Genomic DNA, 14960 nt, shown 5'->3' on the forward strand with positions numbered 1-14960 from the left:
CACTTTTGTAAGTACTCCAATATACCACAAATAGACTACATGGTCCAACGATTTTTGCAGGGTAATGTAGCTTGCAGAAGTTGCAGGAAATAACCATCACGGTATACAAATAAACGAAAAATGTTCCGTCTCGAAAAATATCCTGGCAAAATGTTTGTAGAGATCGACGTTAATTCATAAACATCGATTTTTTTTTTCTTAACTGGCCGCCTTCACCTGCTGGAAATTCTCAATTATACGGCGTTTATATGAGCCGATGTTACAGGCAGTTTTAGAGCCCACTTCCACCAAGCAGTTAAAACGGCGTTTCCACGCCAACCGAATCACGTGGTTCGCTCTCTCAATAGGAGCGTTCCTTATCTCCCAGAAATAGTTAGAAAAGTCCGAAGTAGTCGGATTTAGTCCAAAAAGCGTTCCTTAACTCGGAAATTACAGCAAAAATGAGAGAGCAACACTCAGTGATAGTGACTCTCATCAGTCCGAAGTAGCCAGTAAGCAGCTGTTTGACTTGATTATCACGTTGCCTCACTACTTAGGCCCTGTGCCAATTGATAGAAAATAGAAAATTTTGACGGATCCAAGTAAAAATTTGACCCTTCTCGTGGTGAATACGAACGTCAAAATTTTACGAATTTTGACAATTGTGGCAGGTAAGTATTTATAAAAAAATATTGGTTTTATTGTTATTTTAGTGAATGGTACCTATATGTACCATTCGTCCGGTATGGTGGTACATATATGTATTAATAGTCCGTTGGGTAGTAGATATTGCAAATCCCCGTTTTGAAGAAATTTTGTTGTTCTTCTTGAAAATGGATCCTGAAGATATTCGAAAAATTCTGGAAGATGAAGCTGATAGTGCTAGCGATTTAGAAGACTTTTCTGCAGGAAGCTCTGATGAATTGGTACCAAGTGGTGTCTCTAGCTCCAGCGGTAACGAAGATTCCGCAGAAGACGGAAGCTCTGAAGGACTGTACAAAGTGGTGCTTCTGGTTCCAGCGATAACGAAGATTTAGCAGACGACATAGTGAGTGAAGCTGTCGAGGAAGTAGCGTCGAACGCATGGGTCATTTATAATGACCTGAACCGAAGCAAGATTCCATTCAAATCATTTTTAGTTACCTTAGCTGAGGCATTGATCCAGGAAGGCTTACAAACGACAGCCGTTCGTCGATCAATAAAACCAGGCCGCGCACCACTAACTCTCAATCACAAGGCAATGCATCTTCCTGTTGAAGGAACTACCCGACGTCGTTGTACCAGTTGCAGTGCTCAAAACAAACAGAGACGCACTAAGACCATCTGTAAGGAATGCCAAGTTCCGATTTGCAAAATGTGCTTTGCACCATATCATATGTGAATTATATGTATAGCACATTTTTCATTATAACCTTCCTCTTCTTCTTCACTAATCTGTATAAGAAATCAATAAAATATGAAGTACTTTTTGTTATATTTATATCATTGTACCTATTGTTTATTTTGATATAGTGTGTTTTACTGGACGATTGGTACTTATTTGTACCACATAACATCCCGAATGGTACAATGGTGTACCACCACCCCCCGAGCCACCCTTTTATTGTTTTTCAGATTTTAATTCAGTAATAGTTTATATATTGCCTAAGTAACTGGCTCCAATCAAAAATTTTATTTTAGCATTGCTATTCGAAAGCCGGGTCGAAAGGGTTAAGCTTAGAATCAGTTTTCGGACTTTACTGCAATTGCAGTAGATCTACTGCGCTTGTTAGCAAAATTAAATGTTCTACTGCGTCACTCCGGTTTTTTTTTCAAATCTACAGCGATTTATTTTAAAGCTTATTTTTGTATTTCTCTGTTTATTCAAGACCCAAAGAATTTTTTTATGTTTGAAAAAATATAAATTTGTCGACGGAAAATATATTTCGAGTTAGTAATGTTTCTGCAACATAACATTTTTCAAGGTGGACTTTTCACCCTTAGGTGACGATTTTTCATTATCTCTCTTGCTTGAAAAAGTACTTCGCCGTCGCTATAATTTTTCTTGAAGTATATGTATGAGCATTTTTTTTAATTTATAGTATACATGTACATTAAAGTGGTCCAAAAATGTATGTAAGGTCGGATTTTTAATGCCGCCACCCCCTAGGATTGTTATATACCGAAAAAAATATACCCATATTTTTTTTATTTTGAAATAAAAAATAATTTAGGTAGTTCTCAAAGCGCTCAAAGTTTTCCATGTATTTTATATGGAGAAAAAACATCTTTTCGTAAAAATAGTTTAGAATTCTTGAAAATCAATATTTTTCAATCGAAAAACTTTACTTATCTTCAGGAGATTCCCAGTAATAATACTCAATTGTTTCTTTAACAATTTTTTCATGGTAACTATATTTTATAGGTCCTCCAAAGCCCTTAGAAAATGCAATGGGGGGGACGAATAAAAAATCTTTAATCATCAAAAATGGTTAAATAAACAATGGGATTTTAGTCTCCTGAAGAGAGTTTTCCGGTCGAAAAATATTGATTTTCAAGAGTTTTATACCATTTCTACGAAAAATAGTTTTTTCTCCATATAAAATACATGGAAAACTTTGAACGCTTTGAGCACTCCCTAAAAATTTTTTGATTTCAAAATAAAAAAATATGGGTATATTTTTTTCGATATGGATCAATCCTAGGGTGTGCCGGCATTAAAACTCCGACTTTATTAAATATTATGTTACCAGGCTAGTCTGATCTATGTTTTTAGTGCGAATAAAACTACATTATTCCACTTTCTGGCCCAATGTTTAATAAAGCTGGATTGCCCCTGAAGATGCTAAAAATGTTTTAGCGAAACGTTGGGCCAGAAAGTGGAATAATGTAGTTTTATTCGCACTAAAAACATAGATCAGACTAGCCTGGTAACATAATATTTAATAAATTACGAACTGATCGGACAATAAAACATATAATTAAATCTCGGAAGGCCTGCCGAATATTAGTTTATTTTTTTCTGTCACCAACTAAAATCCAAGCAGCAAGATGAAAGATTTTTATAAGCATATGAAGTACAAGCATGGTGAACATACATGTATCACCCTTAAACATTACAGCAAACAAAATCAGAAATTAGCAAAACAAAAAGAAGACCTAAAATTCTTACTGGAATGCAAGAGATATGGACTTATTCCTATCCATTTGACAAATTCGATCAAAAACGTAACCATCAACACCAGTTCTGATAGGATAAGACAACAGATGGAAAAGTCGAAACGAGCCTTTCTTATGAAAATATTAAATATAGAAATAACACAAACAAACATTAATATAAAATTAACTAAAGATCTCTTAAACCAAGCGCAACAACAACTAAAATGCAATTTAAATGAGTCAGAATTCAATACGTTCGTCAATAAACAAAGTTTTCTTGGTCAGAGGATCGCAGAAAAGAAGAGGTCGACTCTCAATTCAAAAACAGGTAAACTAAAGTATGAACAAGTGCAGAAACTGGGAATAAAAACGGATAACAACTGGTTCGTAAATAATACATCGATAAAATTTCCTGACGATGTAAAGTGGATACTCTCACTTGGGAGAAAATTCACCTTGCCAACAACGAAATCAAATTTCTCTCCATTACATATAATAGCTGAAATGGAACAACTAATACAATCACTGGAGAATGAAAGAGAAAAAGAAGTAGCCAGAAATAAAGTTAGTAACAGAATCCTACTATTTAAGCGCAATATTAAGCACAACGCAGCGGAGAAATTTATTTTAGCAGCCTTTTACAAAGCAAAGACGTTCGTCAGGCTACACAAAAACAATCTTATTATAACCGATGCCGACAAAGGCAACAAAACAGTAGCTATGTATAAAACAGAGTACCTAGACAAGATGAACAAATTAATAGACGACAAAAACACATACAAAGCAATAAGAAGTGACCCTACGAATGCTCTGCAAAGAAAAAACAACAAAATAGTGGACGAACTTTACAAAGGCAAACACATTAACTTTAGAGAAAAGCAACAGCTCACATGCACCGCAGCCACAGCGCCTAGACTTTATGGATTGCCTAAAATTCATAAGCTCGATGTTCCTCTTCGTCCTATTGTTTCCTCGTTTATGGTCCCCTGTTACCAGCTGTCCAAATACATCGGAGAGTTTTTGAAAATGTTAATTTCGGATAAATACAATGTTAAGAATTCCTTCAACCTAAAAGACAAGTTAGCCAATATACGTGTGTGTGATGAAGATATGTTAGTGTCGTTTGATGTCGTGTCCTTGTTCACTAATATACCAACAATGTTAGCCTCAAAAATAGTCATGAACAAATGGGACCAAGTTAAACAAAAAAACCAATATTCCGAAAAAGAAATTCCAAGAAATTTTAGAATTTTGCCTAAAAGACAACAACTATTTCATGTTCAACAAAAAACTATATTCACAAACGTTTGGAATGCCTATGGGCAATCCTATTTCCCCAACAATAGCGGACATAATTATGGACAACCTACTAGACAATACCATCTCGGAACTCAAGCAAAAATACAATATCGACATTAAATTTATAGCCAAATATGTGGATGACATCTTTGCTATAATTAAACGCAATGACGCGAATATCATTCTAGGAATTCTTAACAAGTATCACAATAAACTTCAATTTACGATGGAAATAGAGGAAAATTCAAAAATCCCTTTCCTTGACGTTTGTATACATAGAGAAAACCACAATCTTTTACTTGACTGGTATTCCAAACCAACTTCTTCTGGACGCCTGATTAATTATTACTCATCACAACCAACAAAATATAAGATAAATACAGCAAAAAACCTCATCCATAAAATATTGACAATAAGCCACACACGATTCCACGAAGCTAACAAAGAGAAAATCAACAAAATCCTAATAAACAACAATTACCCTGTAAACTTAATACGGGAATTAATAAATCAACAAGTTATGAAAACAAGCATCCATCCCAATAAAACACCGAACACAGACACAACAAAAACTACTAAGAAATTTTACAGTGTAACATACATTCCCAACTTAACTGGCAATTTTGGTCACAGCATAACGAAATCACAAAACACAGCACTTGCCTACAAATCTAATTACACTCTGTCGTCAATATACACAAAAACTAAGTGCTCAGTAGATATCCAACAACAAAACAATGTAGTGTATGAAATTAAATGTAAGGGAAATGAAATTGAGGAATGCGAAAAAGTGTATATTGGGACAACTAAGCGGCCTTTAGGTGTTAGACTAGGCGAACATGAAGCAGATATAAGAAAACAAAAAAGCAGTACAGCATTATCACAACACATCATAACAAGTGGACATACAGCTGATTTCGCAAACACAAAGATTATCGACAAAGAAAGAAGGGAGTCAACCCGATATACACTAGAAAGCCTTAGGATAATGCAAAGAAGGAAAAAGACAATGAACAGAAAAGAAGATACGGACAACATTGCGGCCGCTTACATTTCTTGTTTATGATTAGAAATAAAAATGTTTATTATTTTAGTATTGACAAAGCTACCACAAAAGATGGTACAGATGCGCTGTATTTAGGTGTTAATCAAAGTTCGTAAACATTGTGAGTTTTTTGTCCTCAAATTGTTGTTTATAATTTTTAATTCCATATATGTATATGTATGTTTGTATGCTATATTCAATAATTTTTAATTACAATGAGCCTTTGTATTTTTGGTTTGTGGCAGATTTAATAAAGCTGGATTGCCCCTGAAGATGCTAAAAAATGTTTTAGCGAAACGTTGGGCCAGAAAGTGGAATAATGTAGTTTTATTCGCACTAAAAACATAGATCAGACTAGCCTGGTAACATAATATTTAATAAATTACGAACTGATCGGACAATAAAACACTTTTTAATTATACTTGGTTTGAATGAAACACGTTCATCCAACCATTCTCTTTCATACTTCGAATGAGTTTATTTGCGAATAAATAAGAATGGTGAGAAAATACCTTTCCAATGATACCTCACTAAGTCTAAATCGAAATAGTTCTGTTCCAGTTATCCAAGTTTTTCTTATATAAAACTTTGAAAAATTTGAAAATATAGCATCAAAAATCTCATTATTACGGTTATGTTGATTTTTTTTTTGTGAAAATTTTTTAAGCTTGAACTGTTTTGTTACCGGGGAGGATTTTTTTTTTGTAATTCTTTAAGGAACTATTTTTATTTAAAAAACCTCCATTTTAACTTAGATTAAGTAAACTGAGTTTTAATTGAACAGCTGGCTGACATTTGATTGGCTGATCTTAGTTTAAACCAACCAGATCGGGCGTTTAAAATAAGTTTACTGGCCCTCATTGTAGTAGTTTTCAAATTGTATCATACCTTTAGGGAGTAATCTACTGACCTCTATACAAAGCTGAATTTAGAACTGAGTTAAGGCCTTTCAACGTAAAGGTAACGATACATATGTAGTTATAACAAAATGGGCTTAAATGTTGACTTTTATTTTTTTCGCTCAAAGATAATAATTATTATTGAGTTTTATTTTTTCACTTAAGAATAATGATTATTAAAAAAACTCAAAAGCTAATCCACCGCGATTTCTGACGTATTCTTTTCAGAGGTAGCCACATCCTAATAAAAAGAATGAGACCCAAAAGTTTCAGGCCAAAATTTCAGGTATTTGCGCCTGTATGTATAGAAATCGACACAAATTATTATCACCGAGCGAAAAAATAAAAATTATAAAATAAGTATTCTTTGTGATCGAGAATATATTCTTTAATTCTTTAAGTCTTTCTTTAAAATCATAAAACAATGATTATTTGCTGATTTAAATTATTTTACTCATAATGATCAGCGTCCCTGATATGGATATTGACGTAATTTTTTTGTGCACGACCGACATGTCCATATGTATACACATTAGGGTGGTCCTTAAATGTACGAAGTAAATTTTTACATAAGATCGCCTAAGCCTCCACCCCTACGTCAATGCTAGTAGAGGAATCTGTACTTTGCCCTGGGCGACACGACTTCACCGTCGCCAATCGGTACCAAAGTTTATATGTGATATCTGTGACAGTGGTATTACCGATTCGAGAGGGTGAGACCCAAAAAAAATTCTTCATTTGATTTTTAAGGACCCCCCTAATGTGCATACATATGCATTAGCGTGGGCCGAAAATCCACTTTTTTAGAAGTTTAGCATAAATGTGGTTCATCGTGCTCTAAAAACAATCTGTGTAAAAGATGACAATTTTTGCTCAATACCTTAAGACTGGTTTAAACTATGTAATATTTTGACGTCAAAATTTGGCGACATATTTTGACACAATTGTATTTCCTTTATCCATACCTTTACCGATGATATTATGGGCCAAAAACTGGCAGATGGCCGTTTTCGCAGCGCGTGTACACGACAAAAGACCTTACCTGATCCAAATCAATCGATAAACCGCTTTTTGATCCCATTTGACAATGTGTTTTAACTTATTTGATGACAAATGCCACTGAATTTGACATAGTGAAAACCAGCCTTTAGGCTCGCCCAAGTCCATCAAAGTTCAATGTGCTCAAAAAAAAAACTAATAAATACATTAGTTAATACATTTTGTTACTAAAATTGCAATTATCTCCCAAAATATTAGTTCTACATAATTTTGTATATGGAACTTTTTTTAGAGAATCGAAGTAAGCTAAGAATTTTTTTCAGCACGTGAACTTTGATGGATTAACGAGCCTAAGATATTGACAATCTTTCACACAGATTGTTTTATGGCATAATGAACCATAATTTTTCTATTACAAATCAAAATTCTAAAAAATCGGACTTTCGGCCCACGCCAATATTCATGGAAGGGTGTATTTACCTCAAAGCACGCAGGTTGATCTTTCACTGTATCACATATTGTTTGCAGAAGCACTTGCGTTTGCTGATCAGTAAAATAATATTTGCGTTCAGCCAGTTTGCTTTTGAGTTCTCGAAGTTGCTCCTTAGTTGCTAAAAAAGAAAATAATTATTTAAAATTTTATAAAACTACTAGCAGACCCGGCACATTCATCTGCTAAGATTATGGTTTGGTAGTCATCTGCCGCTTTAAATAACCTAACGAAAGTGTTATGTCCGTGAAGAAGTTCTTGGACGGTTAATCGCAAAATTAAACAAATTTGAAGAAGTTTTTCCTCTTCACTCCCTGACAGCAACAATGATCCGGTTCTAAAGTGAATCTGTCCCAGAAGCTGTATAGTATAGTTGCTGGTAATTTCAAGATGGATGCGTATCATTGTTAAAAAGCTTAAACGCATAATAAAATTGGAAAATTACATCCATTGGGCCAATAATAACACAGGAGAGCTCGATACACTCAATGGTGCAACAAGTCGATTTATTCTGACATTCAAGGCACCTTTTCTCACTTGGCGATTTTTAGTAATAACTCGACTCCAGCGCCACCCGGCAGCATTTTTGATGTGTATACATCTTTGGTTTCGGTAGAGGTAAAATTTACGAAGCTGTAACGCATATCCCAGCACAAAATTTCGAAGGGCTTATTCATATATTTCAGCATAAAATTTTTATTTTCATTAGAAGCACCATGTGTTTGCTTGCCAAGTGGTTGCATACATTTAGGCATACGCATAGTAAGAAGAAATGCGCTTCAATTGATTATTACTTCCGATTATTTAAACTCCGCAAATGCATACGGCTTTGTACCTATGTATGCACATAAATATGTATGGACTCATTTGTTGCAACTGGGCATGAATCACGTAACTTTGAAACGATAGTCGTTCAAACGATACTGACAAAATGATGTTGTCAAAACACTGATTTATGCATTTGTGTTCCGTTTACTTGTTAATAGTGCTGCTTGCTATGTTTGAGTTCCGGTCGCTTAACGAAAAATTTTGCATGTGAAAGCAACAACAAAGTTAGTTAGCACGGATAGACGATAGCGAGTTTGGTTGTACCTCATTGTATTCGTTCGTTTCGCCACTCGCTAACTGTTGGCGAATCGATGACGGCTACAGTTACTGTTACGTGAAGCAAAACTGGAATCGAGTTGACGATATCGCACAAACGATCAAACAATTTTGGATTTTTATGAAGCAAGACAATCTCGACACGATATCGTTCAGACGAATGTCGTCATACGTGATTCATGCCCTGGTTTTGATATTCGTAGATGGTTTTAGGCATAGGTTTAGTAGTCTATTTTGGTAAATTTAGGAATATATACAAATAGAAATGCTCAAACTATAAGCTCAAAAACAATAACTGATGCGGTGTTTCCAAGATATTTTAACGCCCTTGAGTCACAAGTATATTTTATCAATCATACCGATTATTTCATGTATTAAAATAATTAAAAATGAAAATGAATAAAAAAATTAAATCAGAAAAATGAATAAAATTAAGTGAAATTAATGTTTAATTTCTAACCTAACCTACATTTGTATGTATGTAACTGAATCGCTTAATAATAGCTTTACATATAAAAAGATTATCCTAATTTTCGAGCTTAACTCCCTAATCTGTTATTAGAAAAAGAGATTAGCCATGCAAAATTATAATTAAAAATATCACAGCTAGTAAGGAAAATAGGTTTGTAAAGGTATTTTTAATAAAATGTTCAGTTATAAATATATTTAAATGGCCTAATATGTGCTGCAAAAAAAAGTGACCACGGTGGCACAGAGAAGAAGTTTAACTTTTCCTCGAGTTATGTGAATAACAAGCACAACCAATTTGACAGCTACCGAGCTTTGATTGAGATTATATTTATATGTAAACGTACTTTTATGGTTTGCCGTTCGCATATGTATACACATCAAATTTCATGAGTACCTAGTACTCACGCCTTTTTTTTTTGCAATAGTATTGCTCTTACCGTTACCAATGCATATTAGCCAAATCGGATCATAAATAAGATTTTTAGTAAAAACTCAACTACAAAAAAAAAAGGCTTTCAAAATATATATTAGTATAGATAAGGTATTGTAATCGATGGGTAATAATTAGGGAAGACAAAAATATGCAAATGCATATTATGACACAAGATACATATTTTGGCGAAAAAGCATAAAAATGCATAAACATGATTATTTCGGTAATAAGTTACTTCATTTTCGTATAATTTCATCTGACAATACCTTTTCGAAGATAGCCAGGATTGCTGACAAGGTTTGTATAATTGTCAAAAAGAAAAGGCTGACAAACAATTATTTTCTAGTAAACAATTTTAATATACCTTCTCGTGAAAATTTTTCGACAGTCGTTTTCCAACAGTGAATTTTTGTGCTAAACCGCTTTTGGTGGTTGAAAAATTCAATGAAAATGTTTCGTTTTTAGCGAAAGCTATTTAAAAGTTTCCAAATATGCTGCGAACTGATCAGAGAGTTTTATTCTACATCTATGGTAACTTCTCAGTATCAACAATAAAAATATTTTGTGTGAAGCAACACTTCAATAAAATGTTGCGATAATCCTAAAAGTATTCGTTATACATATTTGGAGCATATATCAAACATATTTTTAATATTTTGGAGTAATTTTGATGATTATAAATTTATTAGTTTTTTTTTTCATATTTTTGTCTTCCCTAGTATTAATAATAAAAAATAAAAGATCTATCTTCACAGATCAGTGCCGTATCAGTTCAGTATCATTGCCAATCAGCATCGATCAGTGATACCAATTCACACACATCCGTAGTATGTCGTCCGATACTTTCAGTAAAATGAAGTTCAATGAAACCAAGATTACTTATTTTACTAATGTTGAATTGGGAATTATTGCCAAATTATATAATTCATATCAATGAAAACTTGCAATAAAATAGCTAGTCAGTGAAATACACAAACATATCTTTGCCGAGTTAACTACTCTGTAAAAAAATTTTGTTTAAATTTAATGGGTAGATTATCGATATCAATCGAATTCCAGTTGCGTTGCTAGTTGCCAAAAAGATATTACAGATGACAACTGGCAACTTTCAACTGACAACTGCAGTTGCTATAAAGTGTGTATTCAGGCGACTACATTTTAGTGGTTGCTGGGAATGTTTTTGGAGCGTATTTAGGAGCGAAAATTGAAAAGTGTGTGTATTTTACTTTTTAATAATTTGAACGATATTAACATTTGCAATGCAGTTTGCTTTTACAGAAATGGTGAAAATAACAAACCAATATCTTAAAATTTTAGTTCCCGTGGAGAACGCCCTTTTGGCGAAACAAAAGCGAACACTGATTGCAAATTGTTTCCTTTATCAACTGAAGCACATCTTTTAAAACTACCGACACACCCAGTTTTCCAAATTAAAGTCATTGCTGTGGCACTTCCTTCTGCGAAAAATCGAAGATGTGCGCAAGCTTTTATGAGCGGAGGTATTGACGTTGAACGATGTGGTTCATCTGTTTATTAATCAATTATACTACAGCTTCTTTTGGAAGTCCTCAATATGCTTTGAAAATTAAAACAAAACGATAACAAAAGAAAGCATTAACTTTTGCTTGCAGTACACGCGGTAGCTTTAGAGGATTGGAATTATCCTTTAAGTGTCGCCTGATTGCGGCCGCGGTCATGCATTTCTCTTCCTCCTAAACAAATATTTGTGATGAATTTAGCTTTATTGCTGTCTTTTCTTTAAAACTCTTTATTTTAATAATTTAATTTTACTCGCACAGCTTGTTTACAGCCGCTTGCTTGTTGTTGAACTGTCAAATTTCGATTATCGATAACTCTACAGCAACTGACGATAGTTGCCATTCGTAATACAAATTTTCTTTCCAGTTGCGTTGTCAGCTGGCAACCGAACCGTGGTTGTGTTGCTATCCGTAATCGACCCATAAGCTTATTAAGAGAGGTACTACGCATTGTGAATTCGGCCCTTAGGGCCGTAAATTTAACTATTTTAATGTATAGTTAAACCATTAAACTTAACTACAAAAATTTATATAGAATTTTCTTAGTGTTCACAATTACACAGTTTACACATAAAATGTTTAAAATTTGCTCTTAAAAAATTTTGTTTAAATTAACGCATATTAAGAGAGGTAACCAGTTTCCTCTTCTACTGTGTGCAAATTTACACACTGTGTTAACAAAATTAAACAGTTCCTGTTTACTTTTACATACCAAATTTGTCGCGTAGAGGAAAATTACATAAGAAATGTACACTCTAAAAAGTGCATGTAAAACTACTACTGAAAAGTGTTTATTTTTCAACCAGAATCTGTTCAAGTATACGCACAAGATGTTCAAGATTTGATTTTGAGCATGAGTTGTTTAAAATATACACATGAAATGTTTAAAATTACAAACATTTTGAAAGTAAAAATATATTTTTGTGCCAGGGGCGCACGCAGGAATATATTTTTGGTGGGAAAGGATTTATACTTCTAAATATATATCGTCAGAAAATACTGAAAATTCGCTCTTTAAAATACATTTATGCAAGTTTTATGTACAGTATGAAATAAATAAATAAACTTTTTAAAGTTTCATAAATTGCATTTTATTTACATAAAATTTACAAAGAACTCAGACATTTTCAACCGGCTTCAAAAAAGGGCAGGTTATCAATTCTTCGGAGTATTTTTACTTCTTTTATTTATTTCACCGCATAACTTTGCACCGCGTGAACCGATTCCAATAATTATTTTTTTTACCGGAAAGATGGTACCTTAAGGGTCGTCTCGTAATTTGGTTTAGATCCGATCATTAAATCGTGAAAAAATTAACGGTTAAAGATGCACTCAACTTTCAAAAGTAATACAAAAAAATTTTAATATAAATAAATTAAATAATTTCACGAAATTTTTACACTTTTTTATTAATTTTCGTCGATTTCTGGTTTCTCATTTTTTAATAATTCGAATAACGAAAATTTAACTGAAATTGTATTTTTATCACGTAGCTCATTTTGGTGGAACGAATTCGAAGTTAGCAAATTAAATCTTCGAATGCTTATTAAGTACATATTAGTGGTAAACTTTTATAGGCTGTAAACTGTAAAAAGCAACAGTAAGTGAGTATGCATTGCATATTTTTAGGACAATGTTTTCATTCGCAGTTAAACTTTAAAGAGCTCTCAAGAAAAAATGACAAATTCTTACAAAATGACGCACAAGAAATGGAAAAGAAAATTTTTTCTTTCAAAATTTCTTATATCATGATAAATTTAGCCCCAAAACCCACCCCTTGTGTGCGCTACGTGACAAATTTGATATGTAAAAGTAAACAGACATTGTTTAATTTTGCACACACTAGGAGAGGAAACTGGTTACCTCTCTTTATATGCGTAAATTTAAACGAACATTTTTTAGAGGAAATTTTAAACACTTTATGTGTAAACTGTGAAAATGTGAACAATAAATGTTTAAAACTCAAAAAACAAATTTGAAATTTGTTCTACGCCAGACATATGATGAGTAAAAGTAAGCAAGCAGTGTTTAAATTTGCATTCATTAAGAGAGGAAACTGGTTACCTATCTTAATATGCGCAAATTTAAACAAAAATTTTTTAGAGTGTACCTAATTTTTATTTTTATTTATTTAAAAACGTTTGCAATTTTAAACATTTCATGTTCAAAAATCCAGTCCTGATTTGGTTGAAAATAAACACTTTTCAGTAGTAGTTTTACATGTGTATACAAAAACTACGGAACGAACGCTGAAGCAGCACTGACGATAAAAAAAAAAAACGGCACTGTGCCGGATGTGTCCGAACATTTTATTTGTGACTGAGGCAATGATATTATATTTACGACACTGATGTGAGTAGATAGACTTTCATTGTAAAGATCACCTGTATAATTTAGTTGATTTATTGCTTCTTCTCGCGCCGCGAATATCATTCTCCGTTTGCGGGCCATTGCCCTTGCGCCTCTCGATTTTCTTGATAAATTTTTTTTAGGTTTAGGCATTTTTAAACACTTCGCACTATTATGTTATTTTAAAGACTTTTTTTTTATTTAGCCCGTGTGCGGGTACGTCTAAATTGCTACCTAAATAGAGAAAAATCCTAAATCACTGGAAAGTGTCGGTAATGCAGTGAATAGGGACAATTTAGATTTTTTCACAGCATACTTTTCAACCTAAACTGGAGTGTGAAATATAAATGGGCGCGCGATTAAGCGAACAATTATTTTTTAGAAGTTTTAAGTAATTTTTATATTTTCTATAGCACAAAAAAGAAAATATTCAGAAGAATGTCAGTATAATTATCTTTGATTTGGTAAAAGTTAAGAATAGAGCCCGATGAGCCAAAAAAAAGAAGTGGGAGCTCCCCCCTTATTCTTGACATTGATGGTATGAATTTTGTTTTGCTGCATATTAGGAGAGGTGGTGCAAGGGGGTGGTAAAAGTGGAATTTTCAATATTTTCAAAAACTTATTTTTCGAAAATTATTGAAGCGATTTTTGTGCACACGATAACTCGAGTAAAAATTAAGATATCTTAACGAAACTTGGTACGTGTACTTCTTTCGGGCGTAGGACGGATGGTATTGAAAATGGGCAAAATCGGACAATAACCACGCCTACCTCCCATATAACGGTAATTTTCAGAAATACGAAAACTGCGATATTTTAATAACTACTGAAGATTATTAACTCAAAATTGATATTTGCAATAATTTTTAGACGAAAGATAAGAATGTTATAAATTTTTGAAAAAATGGGCGTAGCCACGCCCACTTATGGTTACATGTGTATATCTTGGCAACCGCGGCACCGCTTTCTTCCAAACTTGGCACAGTTATTGGCCTTGGTACAGGATACCAAATGGCCGAAAATTTTTAAAATCGGACAACAACCACGCCCACATCTCATATAACGGTAATTTGGAGAAATACGAAATCTTCGATAAATCAGTAAATATTAAAGCCAATTTATTCAAAATTGATGCTTGCAACAATTCCTTACCAGGAAATACGCCTATGATAAAATTTTGAAAAATGGGAGTGGCACCGCCCACTTATGATCACAT

General features: G+C 33.3%; 1 protein-coding gene across 2 annotated transcripts in view; it reads right to left on the bottom strand.

Annotated features, from left to right (window-relative positions):
* Positions 1 to 7680: 7680 nt before the first annotated feature.
* Positions 7681 to 14960, bottom strand: part of LOC118741242 — a 21966-nt gene continuing 14686 nt past the window's right edge. The window contains exons 2-3 of one of the 2 annotated variants that reach the window (XR_004993254.1): positions 13780 to 13913; positions 7681 to 7970 (exon numbers count right to left, since the gene is read on the bottom strand). Coding sequence is in view for 1 of the 2 variants with exons in the window: in XM_036473155.1 (XP_036329048.1) it covers positions 7729 to 7970; positions 13780 to 13897 (360 nt within the window). In the remaining variant the exon portion in view is untranslated. Of the gene's footprint in view, positions 7971 to 13779; positions 13998 to 14960 lie in introns of those variants that run through there. The other variant, XM_036473155.1, reaches the window with a different exon arrangement.

Source organism: Rhagoletis pomonella, unplaced genomic scaffold (genome assembly GCF_013731165.1).
Source record: "Rhagoletis pomonella isolate Grant_MI unplaced genomic scaffold, Rhpom_1.0 Rhpom_scaffold_00006, whole genome shotgun sequence".
Taxonomy (NCBI): Eukaryota; Metazoa; Arthropoda; class Insecta; order Diptera; family Tephritidae; genus Rhagoletis; species Rhagoletis pomonella.